This window comes from Ptychodera flava, chromosome 7 (assembly GCF_041260155.1).
Source record: "Ptychodera flava strain L36383 chromosome 7, AS_Pfla_20210202, whole genome shotgun sequence".
Taxonomy (NCBI): Eukaryota; Metazoa; Hemichordata; class Enteropneusta; family Ptychoderidae; genus Ptychodera; species Ptychodera flava.
Window position 1 is genome coordinate 4773259 of NC_091934.1, and position 26934 is coordinate 4800192.

The following is a 26934-nucleotide window of genomic DNA, read 5'->3' on the forward strand; positions in this document are numbered from 1 at the left end:
TGCATTAGTGCTTTTGTTTGGTACACCCAGGGAATGTTTTGTAGGACTCTTCCAAACCTTTTTACTCAAGGGCTTTGGTTTTATCTCATTGTCTTTACAAAAGAGATGCAAGACCTATTTATTAGTTGGAAGTGCTAAAATACATTTGGTCCTCTTTACAGTACCTTAATGTATCAATTGTTAAAGACATGTCACCTGTCGAAAAAAGCAAAAATTAAATCAGTATGAAACAATGATATTTTGAAAAATGAATTTCCAAAAGCATGAACAGACGTGAGTAGTTCTGTTTTTCTGTTCAGCAAATTTCATTACGTAGAAAGAGACCAGATGAGGACATTCTGTTTTCATGCTTCCATTTCAAATGTTTTTACCCTGTTGGGACACCAATTATGTTGATGAATGAAAACTGTTTGGGGATTTCTGTGGCTGAGGACATCTCTTTTCAAATCTGGGCACAATATTGGATCTCATGGGCAACAAAACGACTTTTGTCAGCTGAAAAGAGTCACTGAAAAGGCCATCTTTCCCACTCACTCTTTGTGCCTTAATCAAGATTCGTTTCTGCCCGAATCTGTTGTTGAAAATTTCTCTGTGGCTCAATATTTTGGGTTAGTGTTTTCTTGAAAGCAATAGAGTGCGCCTGCACTTGTGACCTTTTTACGCATGAAGATGTGGAGGAAATGAACTGGAAGTAAAAAACTCCTTACAAAATGGACAGATGTGTGTTGTTTCTTGTGGATCGACATGCACTAGCAAAATGAAAGGAATTTTAACACTTTGGTTATTAATAGCCCAAGTATAGATACGTGTACCTTAAAACCTTTTGTTGGTATTAAAAAGTGCAGCATTTGAACAGAGCAGTCGGTAATGGCTGGGACTGAGATGGAAAACTTACGGGATAAATTTATGAGTGGGATGAGTGGATACATGGATTGATGAGAGCTGAGCAAAAAGCATGAGAGAACTCTTGATGCAAAGGGTAAACATCACTTGAAACTACTTCTCAAATATCAAACCGGATGTTAGGTTATTTGTAATCGCAGTATCTGTTCAGAATTAGTTTTTCACAAGTCATACATCTGGCAGGTCATGAGTTGCCCTCACTGCCTTTGTCATTCCGTCATAAATAGAAAATTAAAATGGACTTATCACTGGTTGGTCTGGAAACATGATCCAAGAGGGTAGAAGTTTTTGACATATTTGTGTTCATAAATTATGACATAAAAAATGGTTAAATTAATCCTCACACTCACCATTTTGTTCAGCAGGGTCCTTTGCTGTCTGTAGATTTTGAACTCACACTAGTTGACTACGTGCTATAGAGGACATCAATACAGTGTATGAGAAAGAGCAAAAACACATGAAAATGCCTTAAATAAGTGGTCATTGTTCCTTTATCGTAGATGTGAATGAAGATCCTGTAGTCGTTCAATAATGCCGGACGTGTTCAGAGATAGAGACACTTGTCCGTCTCCTTTACAGTATGGAAAGTGTTTATCTCTGGTATCCGTAGCAACATTATCACGATACCTAACGATTTTTTGTCTGTCACATCCTGATTTTGTGCTGTAGCTGCTTCAAACCGATTACAATAACTGGATGAAAGTGTTTTACTACATGATAGTAGTATGTTGCCAGGCTTTCAAAAGCCCAGTCACCGATCTGCATCACCTGTGGTTGCCATGGAAACATGAGGGCATCCAGTATGCCTGGGTAATCTTACGACAGTGAGGGCAATTCAATCAGAAAAAACAAAATAGCGTGTTTGGTTGTTTAAACAGTACATTTCCTGTAGGTTCATAGCTCTTTCTGTTTCATTATAAAAATTCGTTATCTTCAGCCTAGGCTCAGAGAAGTGAACAATTCCGGTGATCTAGTTACTAGCATGGTTGTCTTTGCCCAGGGCAATCCACCACCTGTCCCATGACCCTGTTGTAGCTCTCAGTTTAGTTCCGCTGTGTGCGGGGTAGATTTGATTGATGTTCAGATAGGGCATTGAGCTGTACCGCTTAAACACTGAATGTATGTGGTCATACGGCTGTTATGCAGGCTTGGGTGTTGTTGGATAATAATTTTTTATCTGTCAGACTGTTTTTAGTTGTCAAATGGGCAAGGTTCACAAGACCAGCTTTCAAATTTTCTGAGTCAGGCTGTTAGGAACTCATAACATTCTACAAGTACTTGTGATATGTACAGTTGCCTACTTCAGTGTCTCAGTGTGTCTGTAATTAATGCACACAAGCGTTCCTTTCTGTCTATTCTGAATTTTTATAGACTTGTCAACAGCTAGTTTACAGGGCATTCCTTGAGCACATGCTAGCAGACAATACAGTGTACATATACACATGGACACCCACAGACACACTAAGGCCTGTTATAACTTAATTTTATTTGCTCATGAGAGGCACTTATCTCCCACTTGTAAACTTCTCATAGACATAAGCTAACACCAAAAGTATGTTTAACTAAATGTAGAGAGTTCCATAATGACATAAACAAAGTCTAGCATTCTTATATAACCATATAACTTCTCATACCAAATTTCACTGCCCCATAATGATCAAGCTAGAATTTGACCAATAGGATTTATCATGCTGATTCAGATGACTTGCATTTTAACTTTTCCTCGTGGACTCAAATATTCATTAGTTTTATTAACAGGCTGATGTATGCACATAGTGTGTGTGTAATCTTTCACTTTGTCAGTTCTGAAGGGACCATACAGTAAATCTACTGGTACTGCTTCTCATAGGTTCAGCATCAAGATTATACAAAAACATATTTTGCAGTGCACTAAAATTTGAAGTACCGGTAATACTGTGATACAGAGACGTGAGTTTGAAAAGTCTGGTGTTTGACTTCGGTTGATCTCAGAAGCCAAGAAGAGTTACAATCTGCAATAAATCTGTGAATGCACACTTCATGATTATTAAATTGGTAGTAATATGAAAGTTCATTTTATGATTACTACACCCTGGAATAATCAGTGCAGGTTTCTCAGCAAGGACACCATTTAATGTACATGGATGAATTGTATTTCACAGTTGGTTGTAAATCATATTTGTAGATTGTTGATTGCGGAATGTCAAAAGGAAGTGTTGTATTTGATATAGGTATTATATAAGGCACCAGTCATAAATCAGTTTTCATCATAATGTGAGGCAGATTGTGAAATATAATTGCTGACTTGTAGCCTTGTCGGAATCTTTTGTAATTGTAAATGAGACACCAGTTATTTGATGTCCAATGTTTCATAGCAGTGTAGATCATACTAGTCTGTGTCAGTCATTGCCATGGTAAGCTTCAGCAAGTTCAGAGCGTTCAAATCTCTAAGCTTGGATTCTATGAATTCTTCTTAAAACATGTCCTTGCTATGCAGGTAGATTGTCAGAAAGTTGCCGGAACTGTAGAATAACCCACAGGTAGTTGATTCTTCTCAGAATAGTCACTGAAAGTATCACCGTGTTCAAATACTCTCTGTGATAAAAAACAAGCGAAAATTGCTCATGATGAATTTCGCTTTTTTTCATTCATTTAAAAAAACCAAATTACTAAAAAGAAGCTTCAGCTTATTTTCATTAGTCATGAAGTACTTTAGAGCCATAAGTAGCTGTCCATTCAGGAAAGATGAGTTTGGGTGTTTAGCCCGAGACAGGGATAAAAAAAAATCAATTCCAATTTGAGTCAGACAACTGTCATAGTAGGCTTTGCATTATTGTTAAGATTTATAAAACATCTGTTGTACCTGCTATTGTTATCAATGAAGACACATCATATTGATTTCTGGAATATTGTCCCAGTTAAAGTCTACCGCCACACAATAGAACACTGACACAAATACATTATTTACAGACTAAAATCCATCTTAAAAAGTTGTGTACACCTGTGAATACAATAGATATTACATGTAGCTTTTGTTGAAAAAGTCATATCGTCGTTGATGGGGCAAAAGCCCTGTATTTCACCTGCTACACATAAACACCTTGATTTGAATGTGAATTTAGCTGAACCCAAAAAGGAGAGGGATTGTAACTCCAACAACCTAACAATTACACTAAAAATTCTATTGATTAGACATTTTTAAAGTTTGTACTTCCACTGTAAGGTGTACTCCCAATTATACAAAAGAGGGAAATTTTGACCCGTACAAAGTCTAGCAAGTTTGAGTTAAAACTTATTGATTTGGAGAGACAGGGCTTTTTAATCAACATTGTGTGAGTAACATGAAGACCAAGCAGCTATTTTGTAGTCTGTAAACTCTGATTTGCAACTGTTTATTTTTCATTTAATGTGGCCTGTGTGCTGTGTTGTACTATTTTACCTTTTTGTATAATGGCCAGAGGGAGGTTTTGCGGGATGAAAACTTTCTAAAGACTGTGAGAAGAGTGGGCAGCTAGGGCAACAATAAGTCCGCCAGGGGTCTGTTTGTTTACGCCTGTTTTATTGTCAATTTCACCACCTGTTTGGAGACACAGTGGGTTTATTCAAGACCTCAGCAAACTGTTGACACTGTCAACTATCTATCAGTGTAAGCATTATTTGACCAACTGGCGGTGAGACATAAAAATATAAATTGTTGTAGGTCAAAAGTCATGGTGCTGTATTTGAAAAAGGCTTGATTTAAAGTTTGAAAGATTTGAGAAGGCGACTCCAGACCACCATGGGTTTCCCCAACTTGCAGGAAAACGTATGTACCCGTTATAAAGCAGGCAGAACAAAATGAGTTGAATGTATTGGCCGAAGGGCTGTTCATATGTCCACCTTGGTATCACTCATGCAACAGAGCTGTAAGACTCTAACAAAACAACATAGCCCACTCAACAGATCCTAATGCAAGTATAAATGTTGCTACGATATGGTGGAGTACTGAGCGTACATTTAAGGGATTAATTGCTAAGTGTTGCCAGGGGGTCCAAGGTTTATAGCAAATGTAAAAAGAAATTTTACTGAATGCTCTGCCAGTGTAGAAAGCATAGTTCATCAGTTGTTTGAAGATCTGTTGATGGAAAATCTGCACTGCAGGTTCTCACCTCACACCCATTTTCCAGTCTACAATCCACCCCTCCTTTGTCAAAACAATGGACGATCCCAAAGTCTGGTGGTGAAAGGTAAAAAGACCCAGATTTATTGGATGGACTCCTTGATTCCAATGGCTGTTTGAAAGTAAACAGTTTCATGTTGGGATATGTAGGACTTACGAGATATCATGTGGTGAAAAACAAACAGTGTTTGCCTGAGTGATAGACTCTCAGTGTTGATAAGACTGACCACAACCAGAGTTCACTTCCGACCGGAAAAATCAAAATGTCAGCAGGATAGTCTTAATTTCTGTCCTCAAACACGTTTTCTGATCTTAGGTTCAAAGATTTTATGTTCTAAGTAAACCTCACTGCAGATCCATCCAAATAGTTACAAAGAACTTTATTTTTTTAACTCTGTAGAGAGAGGGTGTTGACCTGTTTCCAGCAATGGAAAGATGGAAGTTAGAGTAAAGATCTGAGGAATTTGTCTCTCTCCAGAAAAAAAAACACATTTTTTTCTACTTTTGTATTTCCTGCTCAGCTGAATGGGATGAATATCCTGAATGTTTGGTGTGTATTTTTATATTGCTGCACAAAGGTCATCCTCAGTTTTCTGAATGTTTTTCACTATCGCAGTTTTGATCTGGGCGTTGAGGTGTGAAAATTTGACAGTAAGAGGTGTGGTATGCAAGGATTGCAGTATTTTTGTTGATAAGGATTGGGTAATTCAATTATGATCGTAAAACATTTAGTATTTACACTGTCTGATGTCCTGTGAAGTTTTGATCACTTTCTCCTTGTAGTCATTCTTGTATGGTATTTTTGTGAGGGACACGTCTGTCCAAGTCTTCATTGTGTTTGTTCACATCATGATAATGTACAAAGTTGGCAAGGATGTCTGGGCCTCATTAAGAACCAAGAAGCTAAAGAGAAAAGTTAAAGGTATTTTGCTGTGACTTTGTTGTGGGAATGTTCCAGGATTTCAATGCATGGGCGGTATGCCTCTCTTAACCTCCCCTACTTTAACACCGGCACAGCCAGAAACTTCAAAAGAGTTTTCAAACTCTAACCATTTGAAATCACAAATTTCAGCAAATGAGAAGACTTTTATTTGATATCATTACAGTTTCTCAATTAAGTTACAAGTCTTTCTGGGTGCCTTGAGAAATGAAAAAACCTTTTCTATGACCCGAGATCATGGAATTTAATTTTGGAAAGAAGTATGTTATAACTTGAAGAGTTTCTGGGTAGTTTCAGTGCAGACATTATTGCACCTTATGGAATAGAAATCCGTTGCATGTTCCATAGGTCAGACCCTCTGAGCTGTATTTCAGAGAAATGTCAACATATAACACACACCCTTCCAAAAGGTTTTCATGTCCATTTGTTTCACCATAGAGTTGTCATGCCTGCTTAAATAAAATAAGCAACTCTATGCATATTGAAAGCCTAACTAATCTCATTGCACACAATGCCTTATACTGTGAGAATTAAATTAAATTTTACTGATATTTAATTTAAGCCAATTAGGTTTGACAGTTTTAATTCTGTTGCCAATTTACAGAGTAATGATGTTTCGAAATCCCATGCTCATTAGTTTTTGTGGTGGAACTGAACAGAGGAATGTCTTTTAACGAAATGTCATGGGTTTTACGTCCAGTATACTTTCATGCACCAAACCGGCAGTATGGGTAAAGTTTACTGAACAAGTCTGCTATTGATGCCAAGGCTGAGAAATGACTACCCATGGCTGTTATGCTGTTTCATTTATCAGGACCAAGAAAAGTCGTTTGAAATGGAAAGTTTTGAAGTCGCAAAAGCCATTATTGTAATGACTCCGAAACTCATTGGTAATGGTGCTTAATTTCCGTGGCAACAGCTAGTACGCATACAGGGAATTTGTATTGTGAAAAGGTGGGAAGATCACAGCAGCCTCTGACCTGATAAGTTCATCTGAAATGCACCGTGTTCTACTTTAAGGAAAGGCTGCTTTGATTAACGACATCCTCATGTCAAAATAGGTGTAGCTTTTTCATTACCACCTGATTATAAAGCAAAGAAGGAAGGAACTTCAACAAAAGAAGACAAAAGTTAAACTGACCGACTCTGTTCTGAGTTACCGACCGTGCAGTATGTGTGAAATAAAACCAAATGACGTTGCTTTGTTTACGGGGGAAATGAACGCCTTCTTTTTCGTAGGAACACCGGTAGAACGTAGATTTTCAGGGTGGTCTCAAAATTAAGATAACACCGGTCTAGAAATTGTTCTTCAGGAGAGCAATAATTGGCGATTGATTTTCCGGTCAACTGGTCCCACTAATCATCCCTCGCAGGAAATCCGTGGCGCTGCGCTGCACGGCAGTGACAAAGCTCAGACGCTGACGAATCACAGACAGCGTGACTTTGTCTCCATATTAACCAGATGAAATGATACATGCATGTCAATGACACTATGTAACAATAGGGTTCCTGTGTGGGATTTTCTGTCAAAAAATTCCAATGTAAATACTCAAAATAGTAATAGTTATATTTGTAACAGTCTACCTGTAACGTCAACGTCATACAAAGTTACTTGGAATACGGACAAGCTGGGTCAGTATATGCACAATGGTACTGATAGTAGTGAACAGTCTCAGATTAGTACATGACACCATTGTGGCAAGGTCTGGTTTCAGAAAATTCAACTTTTGCAAAAATGCAGTAAATTTGCCCCACCTTGTCACAGTAAATAAGCCACAAGTACTGTCTCTCGCTGTCATTAGCGAGTAGCCCTCATCAAAAATGCATGCAGGTGAAAACTGTTTCAGAATTTTAAAGATACACCCAGTATTTGTTATGCAGACTGTAGAGTTGCCTGAGAGTCTAAGTATTGAGTGTTTGAGGATAAAGGACAGCCGAGGTAGTCAGTGTTTTCAGACCTAGCCAGCCAACCTTTTGAGACCCAAAGAATACTAATTACTCATCAGTCGGCTTAGTGTTCAGCGTGATTGGGCCAGACTCCCACACAAAAGAGGCACTCTTACTAGAGGGCATAGGTCATGTTTATTGCTGTGTATGGCGGTGAATGATCCCGGAGTAGGGCGGAAAACGTGCCAACACTGGCCATTATTTCAGTGTTTTCTAATTGTGTGCCAAGAATTTGGTGTTTACAGACTTTGAGAATTATTTGAAATGAAGGTTTTTCATGGGATGGTTTGTTGAAAGCCTGATAGTTTAGATAATGGCTCCTGGTGCCCCTTACAATCAGATCACACAAAACTATCCTGCCAACAGTATAGAGAGGAGACGACATTTGGAGTCATAATTGCACTTAGAGACGCAAAAAGCATCTATGGCACATCTGTCAGGACACATAAAAGCCTCAGCTGAATTACAGCTTTTGTTTGATGTAACCATGATTGATTTTGATCGTTAGCAAGAGGGAAACGATGTTTGCCAGGGTTTGTGAGAAAAGTGGCCAGGTAAGATGTCTTGAAAACAGAACTGTAATATGGCCCATGATACAAAAGACACTGTTTTCACTGCCTCTCTGCTGTCACTTGGCTTCAAGTCAAAAATAACAGTAAACAGTTACTAGAGCTTGCCCAGGGAAACATGAAAATATGACTCAACCGTACAGATGTTATGGAAATATTTTGTCTCTAAGCAATTCTGCAGTCTAAGTGTAATTTTTGAAAAGAAGCCTGCACGCTTTTTCTTTGTGATAAAAGTTGTCAAAAAAAGGCTTTGAAAAATGAAAATAAACAAAAATACACCCAATCAGAATTTCTTTTTTCTGTTTTTTCTGAATATATTCACTCTAATTGGAAGAAGCCTCAGTGACTTCCATGATCAGGAGGATAATTAACCAAATTATACCGTAATCTGTAAACTGAAAATGAAACTGTCACCAGATTTGATTGATCAATAATATTATTCACACACATGATAAAATTGAATCCCAACATTGCAGTATATAACAGCACTGCCTGCAAGTTGGGTCTGAAATGTAGCAACATATATAGATTTTGTCAATGGTATACACACCATGCATGATGAGTAACGTGACTGGTAGTCAGGGTGTCGTTAGGGGCAACCTCTGTACAAGACTACACTTTATAAGAAAGCAGTGCAAACACTTTGAAGTGTTGGGTACACATGTCATAAGTCTCATAAAGTAGAGAGTTTCCTGTCTTCTGAATTACACATAGGTTTTGTTCCAATTCCTGCTATCCATCATTTACCATGTGTTATTACCACACATGTCTACTTGTAATTCTTTTTTATGATCAATTTCTGCAGTTGTCAGCAAACAGCTGTGCTGGATAAGAGGTTAGCGCTGCTCTCAATGTACAACACAGTTTGAGTTAACCCTAAGCTTTTGAATTTAGATTTGCAGAAAGTACATGTATGTACCTTTACAGATCTGATGACATCAGAATCGTGGTTTCAGTCTTATCGTTTTGATTGCATTGATAAATACTAATGAAATGGTAGTTTGAATAGGTTGAAGGGTGAATTTAAAGAAATAAAGTGATGTTCGGAAATGTATGCTAGTTTCAATCCAAAATTGAAATATGCTGTATGCCTGTGTGCCTATAAAGGCAAGTTACTATATAATGTACAGTATAGTATTTATACAGAAAACAAGACCAGTGTCCAGAACCCGGGAGGCAGTCCTCAGAAAAAAGAATGACTAGTTTCTACTGTTGAATCCATCTGCAACCAAATATCTTCATTGCCAGTGTATTATGGTGTTCTTGAAAGATGGCAACAGATGCACAGTAGATTGGCAAATTTGACATCTCAGAACAGTGGCTGACAGAACTAGCACTTCCACAGATTAACCCTGCATATTGCAAATTATCAATCTTGTTCTAATAATAAAATTGGCCGGACATAATAACTCCAATGCTCTGAGATGACCCATAATAACCGGTCGTAATTCTCATAATGTTATTCGTCTGAACGTGACTCATCAAACTACAACCACAGCGGCCATCATTCATTGCTGTGTATTTTCTTGAAGCGAATTAAGCGAGGAAAATTACCCAGGAAAGTCCCTGATTGATCTTGGCACAAATTGTCTGAGGATTTTAGACTCTATATATTGCTGCACACTTTAATTTTCATCCAACTGTTTTGACAGATGATTAGTGTGGATTGTGGATACCCAGCTAAAGTTTCAATTGCAGTGTGTCACATGACCAAGGTCATGTGACCTGCATCTACCAATCAAGATATTATGCAAGAAAAGTCATATTCTTCAGAGTAAATATATAGAGCGAAAGATAACTGGCATTTCAGAAATGCCTGTTACGCTTTGGCAAAGTTAATAAATTTGCAAATTTAATTTTAATGATTCAATTAAGTGCAGACAGGTATGTATATATGTGATAATTATCATCAGAGATTCTTTAAATTTTTTTCGTTAAATTATAATAATATAAAGTTGACGAAGTAAGAGATTATTACATCTCATATTGCAGGGAAAAGCTATCCCATTAACTTTGACTGGAATGATGTCCTCTTTATTGATGGAACACCTTCGGCTGTGAAGATGAAGTTCTGGAATTACAAAATAATGAAGTGAAAAGTCATGTGAAAATTTCAGCTGTTCCCTCATTTTCAGTAAAATCATCAGGATCTTTAAAGATTCACAGCGGGTACATGCTTAATACAAGGTTCATCATCATGTGTTTGAAAGCCAATACAGGATTAATACTGTAGAGTTGTGTAAGGATGCCTAATACTGAACAGTCACGTTTTGGAAGTGCAATAAGTCTATCCACTTTTAGAAGTTCTTTTGGTCTTTTGTACCCGTCTGCCGGCCTGTAAAACTAATTATATTCATTTGAGCTGGAGCAGAAAAAGTTTGATATAAAACATCCAAGAGTTCTGTCTTCTGTTTTGTTCATTTGTCGTAACAGGTGTCACTACCTGGAACGTTAAGACTCAAATGAAAGACAGGGTCATTGTGTGTGTTTATACCCATGACAGAGGGAACAAATACCTCTTAGTGTATGGTTTCACTCCTGCCAGATCGGTGTCTGAAAATGGTTGTTGTGATGGCAAAGCACCACCGCTAAAGTGGTCATTAACCGCTAAAACTGTTTTAAGATTTTTCGGTGAGTGAAGTCTGATGGTTTTATCCAGGGTTACATGGTGTCGATGCATTCTAAAAATCAACAAATCTTTTAGTGATGTAATCTTACACTGCTACCGGCAGTGTTCCAAACTCCACTCACTGCAAAAGATACACACCAATACATCCACATAGAGGAAAGAAATTCTCATTTGAACAAAGCCGCCACTTTTCTCCTCAATTCTGGATCCGATTTTGCAGACAATCCCGACGACGGGATCGAAAGACTACCTGGATACCTGTATTTATACAGAACATAAAAGCGACAACAGTGTAGCTTTTCACAGACATGAAACCCAGTCAAACACATTGCATTCCACTCACTTGTACGAATAGATCAGATTTCAGTAACACAGCCTGCCACAAAGTAAGACCGTGATATGGCTGCTTGAAGTAAATTCTTTAAATTTGCAAGAAAACACCGACACCTGAAGCCAGCCTTTGTCAATTTGCCAACCAGGGAGTCTTTGTTCCCTTTTCATGTTATGAATTACCAATACAGGATAAATAACCAATTTTACACTTGATAATTGCTTGATTTCAAGCCAAGTCTTGATTATACTCAGCAAACAGAAGCAGAACGAAACAAAACAAATCTATGACTTTGGTAAGCAAGCAGTTAGTTTGTCTATATCCACAGATGCCTATAGATATTGCTTGCTTTTCCCCCTGGTTTTTCAACAAACAAGCTTACTTTATCCCCCAGGTGCTGTACAGTTGTACAGTGAATTGTCTAAGTCAGCTTTGTGTACGCACCACTTTTTCTGTTCTTCATCTGACTTTGAGGTACGTATTTGCCCGGCTAAGGAGTGCTTTGTGCTAAGCCAATTTGCAAGGATTGCGCCTGTTCAGAGCCTTGTATAAATACGGCAAGACTCAACAATGTGTAAGCTATTGCTCCCTCCAGCACTCAGAATTTTTACCTTGGGCAGTCTGTAGGGGAAATGTTTCTGAAATCTTTGGTATTACACAGATGTCTGGTTGACTAGCTGGGTTTGCAGATCTGATGCTGGCGAAGTGAGTGTAGATTAAAGCCGTTAGCACCTCTGTTGGGTTTTAAGCTTTATCTACATTCAGCAAATATAACTGCAAATTGGCAGGCGAACTGAATACCTCAACAAAAGATGGGTACAGTTTTGAAGATTTTAGTAAACATTTGGATAAACATGGCCATTATCATGTGATTTTGATATTTCTTACATTTTCAATCTCTCTAATTTATCATTTCTTGTGAATTAGATATTTTAGATTCCTTGTCTAATCGTAGGTCACCAATGCCTTATAAAGAAGAAAACGCCACAAAAAAAATAAAATCTGTAGATGGACTTGCTCTATGATGTGGCGTTTTCTTCTTTTGAATGTATGTTATTCTTCCAAACATCAAGCAAACACTCCATGTTGCTAATTGCAAACAGCTTTTATTTGAAATGTTGGGTTATTCCTAGCATTTTGACCCCTATATCTTTGTCGAAAAAAGAAAAAAATATAAAGCCTTGTATTACTGCATTGTAGATATTGACATTTGTAGTATGACCACACCCTTGTGTTTTTCCAGTTTGTATATGCCTTTACAGAAGCTGGCTGTTTTTTTCAGCAGCTACTGTAGGTACATGACCGCATGTGAAACGACCACATCCGACAATGCTAGTGCATGATACATGATCTCTCATCTGGTTTGGTAATTGGGTATTCTTGTCATGCAACTACTGTATCTCGTTTGTTGCTGCCTTCTCATTACCCTACTCCTTAGCTATATATCTTCAGAATGCGTGCTACCTCCTTAATGTCCCTGTCTTTCCATGTATCTTGCCTTCTAAGTGACATTTGGTTCCCGTCATTACGCCCCGACACAGAGGGCAGTCATAAACCCAATCTGTCCTGAGTCCCATTCCTCTTTTTATGAGGCAGCGTCTAATTAGCTTGTACTCTCTACTTTCCATCGGTTGCTAGGGATTTCTGAACCTCTTCTATTAGCTCAAGGCACTGATTTGAAAAATACACACATGCTGTTCTTTTCACATAAGTTGGTGGTGACAACAGTGTTTAGAATAAATCTCCGTCGTCTCAGTCCAAACGTGAAAGTCATCGATTCAGCAAGTACCATGAATGCCTTCGTGACGGTAGTTTGTCCGGGGAAAAAAAAGTGAATCGTCAAAATATTTTTGAAATATTTGCAAAATAAATAAGCATTATGTGATTCAGTGGTTTATTTTCCAAAATGTATGTTTTGCTTCTTCTAGGAGTGATATGTTACAGACATGATTTAGTTACTAATGACTTTATAAACGTGATCTGACAACACACCCAGGCTTGTAGAAAGGGCAACTCACCATGATTTACATTTAAGTCTCACTGTTTCAAACATGAAGTTTTAGTCTTCACTCGGTAAAACCAGCCACAGTTTGTGTTTAAGTTCAGAACCTACTGCTTGAAATAAATTGTTACCCAATGCAGTTGTTGCAGCGAAAGCATGAAATGAATGCGTGATGAATAGTCTAGAAAATCAATTCCGTCAGATTTGTGAAACCCTGAGTGCGTCCAACTGCTCGTAATCACACCGTGGAACTCCACTAAATGTCACTTCTATACAGTAGGACTCATCTGCAGAAATGGTGAAAAAAAACATTTTTAAATGTTTCCTTTTCCAGTACGCTGTGCAGCACTGGAGTTTCACAGTTTCCGCCGTGAGCAAATAGCATCACAATGCAATTGGAGTAAAGGACTGTTTTTTGCCTGTTCTCAGTCTGAGCTCTCAGCAATATATATCGTAGCAGAAATAATTTGAGATGGATCTTTCAGAAAATGATTTCAGGCACATATGACGTGCTCCTAGAAATATGCATCTCCAAATGGATGTGGTTTTGCAGTGTTTATGAGCATTGTTGCCGATGATTTTCATGAATTAAGCAGTGCTTTTCGTAAAGAGCTAATGGGCAGAGTATTTGAGACCATCTATCTTGCCATCAAAAAGGCAAGCCAGACTGGTATAAATGCATCCATTTCACATCAATTTAGGACGGGAAATGGCTTCTGAAGGAAATGATGAGGACATTTTTCAAAAGATGCAAAATAACATTGTCTATTGAGGGATCTAGAAGGAGAACTTTGATAATGGATGAAGGGGGGTTGAGAGAATCCCTGTATGATCATGGAAGGTATGGGATGACATTGATGGATCATGCCAGATCTTGTGGAAATGGAAAGGTAATGGGAAAGATAGACATTAGAGCCAGCTGAAAATGGATTTAGAGTCTGATATACACAGTGTCACTCTGATTGAAAGATTATCAGCAGACCTGAAGAACATTACAAAGATTAAATAAATCTCTTGTCAGTGATAAATGAACACAGTAAAGGGAATTTTTGATAATTCTTTGGTAGTCATTGTGTTTTACATCTGTATGTAGAAAATACCTAATGTTCTCTGTGCTCTGCTATGACTGCAACATTTCTTTGTCGCTAAAAATTAAAATATGAGTTGCAGAACTCCGGAAATTTAAAGATAATTGAAGATTTTTCGTTTGTCTCTGGCATATATACCATGTTTTGTGTGATTACAAAAAAAAAGATCAAATTTTGGAAAAAAACTTGTGTTACTTTGTGTGACCTGGTAATTGGTTGGAGCTTTTTGTTGGAAAGTTAGCAAAGAAAGAGACTACAGAGGAGTTATATAGAACTACACGTAGGAACAGGTGTGACAACACATTAATAGCCCTTGACATTCAGTTCTAACTTGGCAGCAAACACTTGAATGACTGTGGTCCGTTCTAAGGTAGGATAGAATAGCTTCATCTACACAGGTATATATCTTTATGTCGGAGGTCTTCAAAAGAACTGAGTTTGAATTTTTTGTGTTCAATGTCCGAAGGGAAATTCAGCCTGAAAGTATAGCTGGTGGATCAATATGGGAAACACACTGCTACTTCAGAGCAGTGTTTTTGGAAGGTCTTACGTGCTGTCACCCAAACATTGCACTTTACTGACAACAAGAAATCTCATGAAATAGTGCAAAAGAAAGAAATGCTATTAAATAGGGTTGCTAAACTTAAGAAATTTAGCAAATAGACATTTGAACTGATGGTTTTAAGTGGTGTAAAAGGCTGAGCATTGATCTAGATGCAAAGAATAGAGTACATGTCAATTGGTCATCCATTGACAGCTTATAAAACAATAGCATCTTCTGTCGCATTGCGTTTGTCCTTGCAAGAAGCGGTTGGGACACAAGAGTTTGGTTAAATAAAGAATTCACACTGTGAACGGTAGTCTGCTCTGACTTCTAAGATCTTCTGTCAATAGACTACTTGCACTTTTGGAAAACACATTAGGAAAAGAACAATTATTTTGTCATCACCTGTCCCCGGTAAAGTGGAATTTCAAATACGGAATTTTCAAGTGTTTTTCAGTGAAATTGGATTGGGTGTTTGCAGTTTGGTGAGAGGTGATAGAATTGATCCAGCGTGTCAATAACTGCGGCAGTTTGAGAAGAAAATGAAAGTTACGCCTGGAATGCCGTCGCTGAATAGTACAGCTTCTGCGCTTCACCTGCCGTTAGCTTGTGAAGTGGTTCTTACAAGGATTTTTCTTGTCCGTGGAATTTCAGCTCCCTGATATTGTCATATAGATCCCTTCATTTGCTGGCTTCACTGAATTACAAGTCAGGCACCTCAAGGAGAAATCAAGTGAAACTGTTCATCACACATTCTTCCCTCAAAAAAGTGCCACTAATGAAAATTATTTGTAGGTCTACTTTAACAAACATCTCAATCAAACCTTTTTATGACTCCGTAGAAGCTTTCTTGAATGATATATAACGAGACTCAGTGTTACATAAAAGATTTCTATCTCATGAATATTTCAAGACACTTTTTAAATTATGATGCATGGCTGAAATGTATTGCGTCACATGCCGTATTTATAACTGTGATACCACCGCTACCTTGAACAAATTTGGTTGCCTGGAAATTTATTCTCCCAATCTCTGATAAGAGGCTGCACCTGTGTATATTGATAAAACATAATTTTGTCAAAATTGTTGAAGAAAATACTCGTTCATGTTAGTATTGATGTAATATATTAGCTCCTGAGAGCCTTGGTTTGTACTTAAATATACATTTATAACTGCATAGATCTGGTCAAGAATGCTAAATTATTACATCAAAATTGTGTTTGCCAGGTTTGGCAGGTCAATTGCTGATAAGGTAGATATGTGATTTCTATTTTTGATATTAAAATACTGTTTCTGATATTTTAATGTACTTGTCCTTCTGTGCGACAGTTTTCCAAAATCCAGGAATATTAGTCAAGTTGATATAAAATGGATGTTCTCAGATATTGAACTATGTTTTATAAAACATAGTAAATTACAACTAGATATCATATCCACAATTCAAAATACATTCATTCCCCAAAAATCCTTTCACAATGATTTTTATGCAGTCTGTAAATAATGGATTTGTAGTAATGTTGGATAATATATTATCTATTCTCTGATATGGAATGTCAGAATTAATCTAGTAATCATTGATAATTATTATTGGAATGTTTGGACTCAAATTGTGAAAGACAATGGCAAGCATAATTGATGCCTTGTAAGTGATGTAGCAAAGGCCAGAGAGTAGTATGGACAATGCAGTAAAATTGATAATACTGTCAAATTGACAATGAGATGAAATGGATGCCAAATTTAAATGATAATAAGGTGAGTATTTTTAATCAATAGTGCAATCTGAAATATGCCCGTGAACAAAGGGTTACACAATTTCAGAATGATACAGAGACCGACTGATCAATTGTAGAAAATAAAGAATTCATTAGACATCATCTGGATCTGCATTTCGACATATTAGATGCAGATATTTCAGGCTGCCAGATCAAGCTCTCCTAACTGAAATATTGAATTATTTTCCAATTTCAATTGTGAGTGTACCAGACTACACTTTGTTTCTGCTTGGTAATTTTCTCCTTGAGTGAAATCAAAATGGTTGAGAACTGCAAAGCAGATGGCGCATTGATTGCTCTACAAATCACTGTACTTCAAGATACATATCATCATAATTTCAATCGGAAAGGAAATTATCGATGCCATTCAAGTTAATACCTTTTCACATTTCATCATTTTCATTTCGTGTGAATAGTTTAGACATAAAATACAGTCAGTGTTGATCTTTTATACAGTTCCAGTGGGTCTAGAAAATTTGCCTCAAATTCTAGAAAAAATTTATATGAACTCATGTGAAATGTCTGGTAGCCTCTGTGCATTGGATTAATCTGAGTATCTCATCTACGACTCAAACAATATTGAATCATAACGTAAATATAATAATTGGAAATTTGGCAAGCAACATCTTTTCATTGACTGTATTATGGCAACATTACACATAAAGATTGAAATATGATGACGATGTAATCACGGCTGAGTATCAAACTGTACATGCAATGTGGAGCATGCTGGGAAGTCGTATTCAATGAAGGCAGTGATGGAATAGCAATCACTAAGCATAGTTTCCCGTTGAGCCTTTTTTTTTTGGTCAGCACTGTGTATTCTCTCTCATTACAGCTTCAATGACTAAATCACATCTCTCAACACACCACAGTTCTGCATCGTATCATTTCACAATCGCATCTTCCTGGCATGCAATTTCTTTGCCTTAATCCGAAGGGAAGACTGCATGTGGTTTGGAAGTGAAATTTTAACAAGAATTATGTGAGATAATGGGCAATTGCAGTGGAGGCTAAACCAGAATATTGATCGCATGAAGTGTTATTCAAAAAGAGGGTTCTTTCTGTACAAATTCAAGGAAATGCCTTTTCTCTGCACTGGGAAATAACTGAACGGGTGAATACCATAACATATGTTAGTTAGAATTCTTCAGTGTTGCTGGTTCTTTTTGCCAGTGGAAATTCACAACACCGAAAAAGAATGCCAAGGCTATGAATTTGACAAGCTGTCTGTAATAGCTGATTAAAAGCGACACACAGATTTCACACAGATGTGACATCTTGTAATCCAAACGGATTCAATAATTAAATCAGCTCTGCAGCTAGCATCATTTTGAGATTTCCATCCATCGTTTCATACTTTATATCATCAATATCAAATTGTCTTTCTGATCCAAAGTCAAAAATTTGTCCACAGAGTATAAAATGTTGCACTTAGAAATTCAAAATTTGCAATTTTTTGTTTTGGTGGTGTAATATACTGATGAAAGAAACTGGAAATTCTTGTGACGAAATAGCTAATGTTGAAATCAAATGAAAAGAGATTAGTTAGGCCACTAGTCTACCAAGAGTGTGTGCTGTACTTCCTCAGGGAAATTGACTTTTGTGCACTGTGCTGGCATATATAAGAGAACTGAAAGAGATGTTAAAAATTCTGTTGACAGAAAGAGGCTTTGCCGTATCCCAGGGGTTTGATGGCCGGAAACTGTCATTTGTCTGTGTTAGCAGTGAGTGATCTTAGTTCTAACACCTTGAGATTTAAGAGGTGTAGGAGAGGATTTCCAACCATTGACCATTTTACATGTCGGATTGTGATTCTAGCCTTTTTGTGGGCTCTCCTGGGAAATCTTGACTTTCTACATAACCTGGAGTTCTTGTTCTTATCTTTGTTAAAGATTCTGAGATTTGAGTTTTCCCATACTGTGTTATTGTTCCTCTGGGTTGCTGCAGTTAAATTCAAAGGAACATTTCATCAACACACATATAATTTCTATACAGCAATATATTCCATTTGTTACCAGTGCTGATATGTCAGGAAGATTTCATTATGTTAGGGAGACCATCGTGATCGTTATAGTCTGTATGAAGAAGGGAACATTCAGGCATGGGATGGTTGAGCTTGTTGGTCCTGTATTGATGTTTACGATCTATGAGGCAATCTAACTGTGACCTAGGCTAGTGGATGGGATGTGTCATCATAGCAAGCCAGTTAATTCCTTTTTCTAGCATCTTGGCAAGTACACTGTGTACAAGTTCAGAGAACAAGACATTTTGTAGTGTACTAACTGACCATACATGCCCTCATTCAAGGAGATTTTAAACTGACTTGGCTACCTTCTTTGTTAGTTTTTATGTAACTTGTGTAGGAAACCATCTTGATGATCTCGGAAACTGGTGGCTTAACTTCTGGAATTCTGAGGGATTCTGAGGCCATCTGCGTATTCATTATCGTAGGCCAATGAATTGAAAAACAAGACTTGTCCTTTCATATCTCACAGGGTCCTGATCCCTGAGAAGTAGTAATTATAGTAATATGACAATTGTGCTGTCCTGAATAACAATAAAGGATATGTGTACATAATTTATATATGTAATTATGTAAATTTTATATGTGTCAGTTTGCCAAGTTTGTGTAAATACACTATGTGTCATTTTAAATCAAGTTACAAACTTTATTCACCATCAAAACAGGAATTTTGCAACTCTTTGATCATTACACTCTTTCAAATAATCATATATGTATGTATAACGGTAAAAAAAGTTTAATCCCAGAGAAACTACCGCCTTTGCTGTACTTCATCCACCCTCTCCCAATTTACATGCATGTTTCATAAAATCACTTAAAAGATTTTCAGCGCAATTAAGGTAGAACACACCTCGGGGACAGAAATTTGGAATCTCCATGTTTTGCAATATTTTTCTGATCTACCACTTGTGTAGGCTTTTTGGAGCTCTGGGGGTGAATAAATATTCACCATCTTATATTTGTAAAACGAAAATTTTATATTTTCCCATTGAGTTAACACAGCAATGGCGGCCATTTTGAATTCAAATATCAGTATATTTCAGGTAATTCGTTTCTTTGGTGACCCAAGTCTTTTATCATCTAATTTAAATGAGAATGGTTCAAAGATTGAACAAAAGTTTAAGTCCTTCATTTTCGAGTTGCATACCTACTTTAATATTATTTTTGCTTCATTTTCAGCATGTCCAGCTAGCCAGTACAAGTCAACTCTCAGCAATGAAACCTGCAAGCCATGTCCGCATCACAGTTATTCCACAAGATCACCATCAACCCATTGCGACTGTGAAATTGGATATTTCCGAGCTGAAACTGATCCAATATCTAGTCCCTGTACACGTAAGTTCCAGCAAAAGATTATAATAGTATATTGTAAAGGTCTTCATTGAATTGCATAAAATATATGCCAAATTTTCAATCAAGTTCCTGTGTAAAGTGTACAAGTCAATAAGTTTTGTAAATGTGGTTTTCTTTTTGAAACATAAACTAGACAAACCACTGTTGGTTGTTTTGCACTTGAATTTGCTATAGTCGTTTGAGATATTACGGACAGAAAACGGATGTTCAATAACATTCTTTTCTCTCAGAAAGGGGATTATGTTGGAATAATTCAACCTAGATACAAGTTAGTGCTCAAGGCTTTGCAAAATATGGTATAGAAATTGAATGTCATTCATACAAATGATTTCAATTGTTCAGGGACTCTACGTTTCTTTCCCAGCCTTGAACATCTATCCATACATGTACACTGTACACTGCATCTGTAGACAATAAGTTCCTTACCTTGCTTTTAAACTGATTAGGTTAAACCACTTTGATGGAGACATAGGGAGGAAAGGCCATGAATTTTGCATTAGAATCGATAATGAAAAATAGATGAGGGAGTCGGCTAAACTTTATTTCGTTGATCAGTTTTAAATCTGTCACAACGATCATAAACTTAATCTTGTGAAGGGAAATTGTTCAGCAGGTCTTGTTATGGATCTGTCAGTACTGTTTGAATGTTTGTTGCTCATTGACTCCCCCCCCCCCCCCAAAAAAAATGTAAAATCGTTCAAGAAAAAATCACATGACAAAGTAGGAATGTCAGAACTCCAGAGCTGTTGGTTGATGAACTAAAAATTGGGGAAAATAGGTAAAATGGGCCGGATAAGTGGATAGATTTCCAATCCAAAGTGTCATTTACTTTGTCCTCTGTGATAACATTACATCATTATGATTGAGTGGTATGGTATTTCTGATACAGCTAAATACTAGGTCATTTAATTACTTTGTCCTTGCATTTCACCACAAAACACCATTAATGGAAAATCGTTGTAGAAAAAGAACTTAACAAAGAGGTACTGAGGCCAAAAGTATAAAAGTTTGGCATTCGTGAAATTTTTTCACTTTATGAGTTTAACATCTATTGAGGGAATTTGGAATTGCATTGAAGCCTTTATGAAAATTATCGTAATCTCAAACTGGAGGATTTTGATCTTGCCGCTTAGTAAGATAATAATCCACTTTGCATTTAATAGCATTGAAAAGAGAAACGTAAGATACAGCAAAACAGAGTGTGTAATTTGCTTAATCATTATTTTTAGTCTAGTTTCCAGCTGTTGTAGTTTTGAACTCCAAAGTGGATAGATTTGAGTGCAAAACATTACTACTGTATTGGAATATGTAATTTGTATGTTTGGTAGGTGCTTTGTACTCACCTGTAGCATGAATATATAGCAAAGGTCTTGTGTCACACAAACTAATCTAGTGTTGGTAAGTGGTGTTGGTTGGACACCTGTTTTTTAAACTGCCCAGCAACAAGAGAATAGTCATGGGGACTTTGTGATTGACATTAATACTAAACAACGACTGCACAGCAAAATGTGAGCAACTTTGAACAAAACATACAGGTTTTGGAGTCATGTTCCTATACCATATGAAGAGAAAAGTTTCATTCTGATTGAGATATCAGTGGAAACAAAGATCTGCATGGCCTTATAAATGAAAAAAGTACTCAACATAATATGTCTAATTGATTAAAAGCCTAAATGTGGCTCTGTGGCCATGTGCAGTGGCATTTGTAAACCCCATCAGGGTTTTCACTAAAGTTCAAATGAGATCGTCAGTAATAGTTAAGTTTTACAGAGGTATCTTTAAAAGTGTCAATGAGACACTCATGGAGCTGTTGGTCACTTCAGTTAAAATTTATTTTATCGTGAGCATTGTGCTACTGTACATGGTAACATTAGCATATGAAAAATAGGTTCTTTATCTGGGATGTTGGGAATATAGCTCTTCCAAATCTGGTAACCACTTAAGATGGCCATTCTGTTCAACCTTTGATCTTAAGTTTATTTGTTCGCTTTAACAAGTCACCCATCAAGAGCAGAGAGCTCCGACTGTCCACCTGAAAACAGCACAATGACCGTATTCTGGCATTACAAACCTTGAGGAGAAGTAAATCCAGGTTTTATTGGGTTTAATCCTGCCTTGTCGGTTGCAAAGATGATTGATAGGAAAATAAACAACATATTGGGTGATAAACGTCAGTCAGCACTTTGGACCAAAACCCTGAATTCCTCTGAATCGCTCACAATGCTGTTATGTTGTCCTGACCTGAATATTAATGTCATTATATGAATGCTGTAGGATTATCATGTTGTCTTTTTCTCACGTTCAACACCTGAAGGATTTGCAAATCAGGTTGAAACGTTTCTTCTCTTGAAGTTTTGTCTGTTCAAGAACTGAGATTAAAGTTGTGAAATTGAGCAAATTTACAGGGCAGGAAAAAGATTAAAAATATTTTCATCATTTATGTGTATTTTATGTTTCTAATCTTTTTCTGATCACAGAACCACCATCTGAACCAATCAAGTTGAGAGCAACTGTTAGTGAATCATCTGTTGTTACTCTCTACTGGACGAGACCTGTCCGTGATGGTGGACGAAATGATGTAACTTACAACGTGGTATGTGAGAAAATCACAAACAACCAGCTTGAACCTTGTTCATACACTGTCCAGTACTCCCCAAGTCAATATGGTCTGACGTCACCGTCAGTCAACATCAGTCGGTTGCAGTCGTATACCGAGTACAAGTTTAAAGTCTATGCTCAGAATGGTGTCTCGTCCAAAAGTGATATAGATCATTATGCTGTGGTAAATGCAACTACATCGTCAGCAGGTAAGTGTAGCCACCCCTGCCTTTGTAAGAAAATTATTGCAAATATTAAAGAAATGGACCAACAGGAAATCTCAGTGGTTAAGGAAGGATTTTGAAGATTGCGGATGATGTAATATTGTATGCTGGATAAGTATCACATGTCTGGTGTTTGATATTGATGAAACAGATTATAATGACCTTAGAGGTCAAGAAATATCATGGTTTTAGTATTGCTACTGTGTAACCTTTGACCCCTGATGTCCCTAGTCAGCAAATAAGGCCAGTCACACAACTGTGCACAAGATTTGCAATTTCAACCAAATCAGTCTTAGAAATTGTACAAAAATTAAGGTCATCAACTTCTTAGAAGAAATATCCGTGATCCTGAGGAGGGAGTGGAATTTGTTATACTTAACAGAACTTTCTAACGATGGTGTAGTGAGTTTACATGGATTATTGTCATTATCTGCAATGTCGTGATTTCTGTCATATCACAGTCACAAGGCTTTCTTTGTTGTCATGGCGATTGTACCCAAACAAGAACATATATGCTGTGAGGTCTCTGGGCTTGCCAGCTTTAATCCTCAACATTTGTGTTGAAATAAAAGCTGAAAGGAAATCCCACGCCAGATCATGCCAAAGCCTGCCGAATGTGTTTGATTTTTGCTCTAAATCCTACTTATGAAAACGCAAACATAGGTATTTAGTGTTTGAGTGCAGTGAGCTCTGCAGATCTGTTGTGTATGCCCAGCTGATATTGAATTGATTGGATTTGTACACAGGAGAACATTCGTATTCCTTTGTTGGCCTTACTGATTGAAAATATGATGAAAACAGGAAGGCAGAGACAATGGCATTGCTGCCAGCAAATCTTAACCGTTTGCGATAGGAATTTAGGTGTACTTGAGGCAGAATATCGTGTTTTTCTTTCCCTGGCAAAAGCGTCCTGATCCACACTGAAAGAAGTGTACTGTATGTATTGTTAATGCTTGCAAATACGCTGCTGGTGCTTGGCCTCTTTAAAGAAGAAATGACTTTTCCACATGCTCTTCATCAAAACATGATTCTTTCTTCAGAGAATACATTAACACACAAAGTAAAAACAAGAGATTACCGCTTCAGCTGTACTGTAATGTAATCTCCAGCTTGAATTTTCCTGAGGCATGCCCTAGGCGGCAGTAATCCTAGCAAAGTTTCCATTTACAATATTTGGTTTTTGGCACTTTCTTCAGCCTTTGCAAATCTCTTCAATGTTTTCAATATTTATACAGACATATTGAAGATCAAAATCAGTTTGCATTATATGTTTTGTGCAAGAACCTAAAAGAAAATATGTAGCCCCGCAAAATGTGAAAATTTAGCAGATCCTTAAATAACTGTGAAGTTGATACCATTACTTTATAGTTGTGTCAGAGTTTTGAAACTGTTAGTGCAGCAATTCTATACATTGTGTGGCATGTCCTGTATGTCTTCAGAAGAGACTGCTCAGAGATTAAAGTCATTAGATGATACTGTACCGTGTAGTGTCCTGTTCGTTTGGGATTGCCTGTAAAAAAGAGAGAAATACATCACATTACATGGAAGTCAAAACATGGTTTTACAAAGCATTACAGAAATTGATCCCGCCTTTGTCTTTGCGAAAAAAGTCTGTGCCTAATCCCCCTGTTAGATGCTTGTACTAAACCAGTCTGCAGGGAAGGCCAACCATAGTACTCAGACATGCAATCCCAGCCACGGGGCTTTTTTCTTCTCCAATCTCCACACAAAAGTCAGCCAGTTTTTACAGCCTTGTAGCCAACAGGTAGCTGGAGATTTAGGCTGATGGCCACTATACCAGACTAAGCAACACTTTTTGCAAATCCCACTGAAGAAAACCAGACTTTGCCCTTTTATCCTCAATTAGTTCACAGATCGAGATAAAACTCTCAGGTATCATCAAAAACCATGTCGCTATGTTTCTTTCCAAGATGTGTATATATTGGTGTGTAGAATGTTGACTAGATTTCCCATATCACAAAGAGACATATCCACCCTTCTCTGTACTACATTTCGTGTGTCATCTCTGATAAGATTATGTACAATTTCAAGTATGTAATAAGTAAGCACTACAAGTTAGTAAATCATAGTGTTTAACTGAATGTTTGATAACTTTATTCCTAGCCCTTATTCCTGTTTTATATTATCATATATCTCAAGCCTGTGTTTCCGTCATTGTAAATTATTCACCTCTTCAGATTATAAACAAGCTTAGCTTCTGTTCAAGGCCACTGAAGGGCTCTTAAGCCTGTAGGTCAAGTGCAGAAGAAAACAAAAAGAGTGTTAGCTGCTCAACTTGAAATTTCCAATGTACCAGTACTGTAATCCAACAGAGAATGGCCTTGGAAAAACTGATGGCTAATCTATGTCTTGTACACTGGGATGGAAAGAGATGCCATGACCAATGCCTCGGTAACTCCATTAAACCTTGTATTTTTTGAGAAAGCTATCTTGGTTTTACCCCTGTACCTCAACATTGCTGCCAGGCATGTACTGCCCTCCAAACAGTGGATGGGAAATTTCCAGGATACATCTGCTGCTACAGTCATCCATCAAGCATACGTACGTGAATTGTGACAATAATCACATAACCTGAAGTGTGTGGATTATTTATACACTTACTTTAAAAGCTAGACTACTTCACTTAGCTTGTCAGAATTATGATGTAGTTATGATTGCAAATTGTAAAACTAAACATGGATGTCGCGATGCAAATGCCCTTGTAACATTTCCAATGATAAGCCTTTCTGTATTCAGATCATATGTCAGAAGCAGTTTTTCCGAACGTTCCAACTTGTATCAGGATAGACTATGCACACACATGCCTTTTTATCAATTCTTGGCCACACTTTTACCCTTCTGTTAACTTCAGCTGTGCTGAAGATCCAGGAATCGATGAAGGTTCACTGCTTTAATTTGTAATGGTTGTTCTAAGCTTGCCTTGAGCAAAGTGATGGATTTCCTATGTCCTGTGCAGATATTCCAAAAGAGAATATCAAGTAGACAAGGTCCGGATGAATTTTGATGTTAGGATCTGAGACAAATTATATTGAGAAAGGCACAGAGGGGGACAGTACATACACTCATACACACATACACTCACATTGAAAACAATGCTATACTCAACAATGGTAACAGATATTGCTATTAAATATTGATAAAATTTTAGAGAATTTCGACAGAGATGCAGTTAGAAAGAGGTTTGACACAACAAATTGAGAGAAAAAGATAGATGATGACTAACTGAAAGGTAAACGTTGCATATCCATAGCAACCGATATGCTTGCACAGGTTGCACTGAAATCCTGTGTCTGGTATGATTATGTTTTGGATATTGAAGGACAGCGGTGACATCTGTAGACAGAAAGTTAACATTTAATATAGCTAGGTGATAATCGGCCTGAGTTTTTGAGAGGTTTTGAAATGTACAAATGCATAGAACTAAACGGTAATAGAAACCCTACAAGTTTGTACATGTTGATTGTCAAGAAGTACACTTCATTGGACAGACGGCAACCACACATGTAGTTTGTACAGTTGTCTTCGTAAAGGGATAAAGGCTACTTCAGAACACACAGAGGGGAAATTGTTTTATGCTCAGGCTAACTTTCACAAAACAGTTTTCTCTCAATCAGCGAGGCTATCCACCGTAAACAACAATAGCAACAATGGAAAGATTGACAACACAAACAAATTTGAAGAGAAGAGCCCTCAAGGGTACGGAGATGTTGCATAACAAAATATTTCTCCACCTTCTGTGTGATTTTTTGATGTTTGAACTCAAATCTTGTTCAATGCTCTTCTAATTAACTTTTTGGGTGGCAGACTGTTTACCTAGATTTGAAGTGAATAGATGTGATGTTTCAGCGG

General features: G+C 37.3%; 1 protein-coding gene and 1 long non-coding RNA gene across 2 annotated transcripts in view; one reads left to right on the plus strand and one right to left on the minus strand.

The window, feature by feature from the left end:
* LOC139136615 (ephrin type-B receptor 1-B-like) overlaps nt 1-26934 on the plus strand; it is a 135087-nt gene that overhangs the window by 15948 nt on the left and 92205 nt on the right. Inside the window, exons 4-5 of the mRNA XM_070704387.1 lie at nt 20069-20224; nt 22720-23049. Of these exons, the coding sequence (XP_070560488.1) occupies nt 20069-20224; nt 22720-23049 (486 nt within the window). The remainder of the gene's footprint in view (nt 1-20068; nt 20225-22719; nt 23050-26934) is intronic.
* The window catches only part of LOC139136617 (uncharacterized), a 30068-nt gene continuing 5513 nt past the window's right edge, over nt 2380-26934 (minus strand). Inside the window, exons 2-3 of the long non-coding RNA XR_011553204.1 lie at nt 24546-24574; nt 2380-3477 (exon numbers count right to left, since the gene is read on the minus strand). This is a non-coding gene — a long non-coding RNA (uncharacterized lncRNA). The remainder of the gene's footprint in view (nt 3478-24545; nt 24575-26934) is intronic.